At 39.2% G+C, this 2,715-nt stretch overlaps 1 protein-coding gene across 1 annotated transcript; it reads right to left on the reverse strand.

Moving 5' to 3' along the window:
• Nucleotides 1-1,187: 1,187 nt before the first annotated feature.
• On the reverse strand, nt 1,188-2,406 carry LOC113361542. The gene has a single exon (XM_026604755.1). The coding sequence runs from the start codon at nt 2,373-2,375 to the stop codon at nt 1,296-1,298; it is 1,080 nt and encodes a 359-aa protein (XP_026460540.1). The 5' UTR covers nt 2,376-2,406; the 3' UTR covers nt 1,188-1,295.
• Nucleotides 2,407-2,715: the final 309 nt, after the last annotated feature.

Raw genomic sequence — 2,715 nt, forward strand, 5'->3', positions numbered from 1 at the left:
AAGAAACCACTGTGTTAATTCTGTAAGACAGCATCCCAGTTACAAATGATAGTTGAAAGCGAAATATCCTTGAACAAATCAGTGTGAATAGACCAGTTGAAGAGAGAACACTTCACTACAATTATGTAAAAACTCTATCATTCCTAGCTCTATATGTTTCCTTTCTCTGCTATCAAACATAACCTCAATGAAAATTAGAATAGAACAGGAAATCAAGGTAACAACATTTCATCTTCCTGAGTTTTGAGTTCTGGTTTAGTTCCGATACCCATCGCTGCGTGCTTTACCCCGGGATGTTATGAAACAGAACAAGCCAATGTTAAAGGTTTCTAGAGTCTCTTCTGCTTTTAGTGAAACGTAAGAGGTGAGATCATAGCCATTTCGTGATTTTGGTGCAACAATAATTACCGAATAAAATTACAAAAAATTGTGAGAAAGTTTATTTTTTTAAGTTGTTGGAAATCTAACTGATGGAGTTTGCAATTAAGAAGGTAGTTATTGGCTTCTACCTCCTTCCCCATCAGCCATTACACTCATAATCAGGTTATAAAGCATATAGAGGCATAGAGCAATATGAGCTAATATGAGCTATTCCCTACATCTTTGTATACAACTCTTTTTTACTTTTATCATGTGGCCTAGTCCAACATGTCTTGTACATCCTTGTTGATAGAGATCTTGCTAGCCTCCCTCCATTGCCATTAAAACCTTTTTGGATTTATTTAGTCCATAGTGCTATTTTTGCAGGGAATGTAAGGTATCCCTTGTTGCTAACTCAGAAAATTGTTGATACTTAGTTTTTCTTTATTAGGACCAATGCGTAGTGAAAATAATTTACTGAACCTTGTCAAGAGGTGTCTAGCTAGCTACTACGACTACTGACCTTGGTCTTGCAAGTTAGGAATATTATACATCTATGTTGTAAAAAGCGCTGGGCAAGACGAGGCATCAAACTTATCGCCTCGCCTAGCACTCCCTGGACGCTAAAGGCGCCCAGAAAAAAAGAATTGGTCATGGTTTGGCACCTGGGAGCCTTTTTCCCAGGCCCTGGCCCTACGCTTAGTGTGCCTTTTAGAACATAGCAAGAGAGGTCTTGAAATTTCAGACCATTAAAATAAAAGCTAAAGAAAACAAAAGGAATTGTTATCCAAAACTAACAGCACTACAAGCAAACGGAGGGAAGGGAAACCCCAAATCCCTAAGAAAAAACATAGTTATACTGACTTAGAAATCTAAAAGACCTGCATGATAGATGTAGAAGGCGATGTGATCGGAGTCTAGCTCGCTTCTCCTAATTAACATCCATTGAGCTTGAAAGGACCGGTTGGATCAAGTTGTTCGCATAGTGAGAGATAAGTTAGAAAAATAAGACGATCCTTGGCTCCAGTACGGTGAAGAGAGTTTTTGTCACAGAAATACTTCAATTGCTCAAGAGTACAACACCCAATCATTTGACCCAAGAGCAAGAAGAGCCAATTTATCATTCCCTTATCAGATGGTATTATCGGTTTCAATGAATTTGGTTGATCACAGCTAGGACAGGTTTCGAGATTAGGTGACATCCAATTATCTGTAGCTCGATGACACAAATTCTCTTTGTTGTGGTAAATGAAAGAACCAACCTCCAATGTTTTACTCTGTAGATCAAACTCGAGGGTACATCGATGCTCACACTTTTTGCACTGAACTTCACCGCTAATTGTATGTATACCTTTTGATATTAGATCATCCCTCTTATGGATTTTTGCAAATCTATTCGTCGCCCACTCGAATGGTGGTACAACCACATCAACCGCATTCTCATTCTCTGGTCGTACACGCACTCTTGCTTGCCGACGACTATTGTTACGTATGGCAACACCACTACCACCATGAATAGGAACTCCATTGAAACCACCACCAAAACCCTCATCCTTAGGCATTACACTGTTGAACCCAACACTAACAAAACCACCACTGATGGGGATATTTGCAACACCAACACCAATACCACCACTGTCAGGAATATCACCACATGTACCACCATTCTTTGGTATGTACGAAATAACAACTCCTTGATCAGCCGGCTCGCCATCACCAGGGTTAACACCACCCCCACAGATATCATGGGGGGATGACCTAATATATTGATCACCTAATCGAGGAAGAGGAGGAGGCATAACAGCATTATCAGTACTACGACCAGGATCATCATTAGGTGTGGAAGAATGACTATCGGGAGAAGAAGATGACCTAGTATTTCTTGATGAGCCCGGAGGAGCAAGTGAAAGCTCCAAGTCTATATATTCTTTAAGAGGTGGATTACTTGATCTTGATGATAATGATGCTTCATAGTGATCTGAGAAAAGAAACACAGATTCTTTATCTTTCGCCATTACTTTTTTTTTTTTTGATTCTTAGATTATTTTTTTCTTCCGGTCTCAACAAACACGAATGAATCCCAACAAATAAAATCTGGTCTCCTGATTTATGTTTATCTGAAATTGTTAAATCGAGTATTGAGCCACCCACCAATAGGATTTGAGATAGTGGAAACGTGGCCTTTTGAGGATGGATTTTATTAGTTAGAGGGGTTTTGGACTCTAAAAAGTTTGTTATGACTTCCCTCGATGAGGGAGTGACCTGATTGTTTTTCCTTTAATTTTTTTTTGACAGACTGTCAATCCTAACTCAGGTTTACTTCAGATGACCTGATAAGAAACATGACTGTCTATT

Source organism: Papaver somniferum, chromosome 3 (genome assembly GCF_003573695.1).
Source record: "Papaver somniferum cultivar HN1 chromosome 3, ASM357369v1, whole genome shotgun sequence".
Classification (NCBI taxonomy): domain Eukaryota; kingdom Viridiplantae; phylum Streptophyta; class Magnoliopsida; order Ranunculales; family Papaveraceae; genus Papaver; species Papaver somniferum.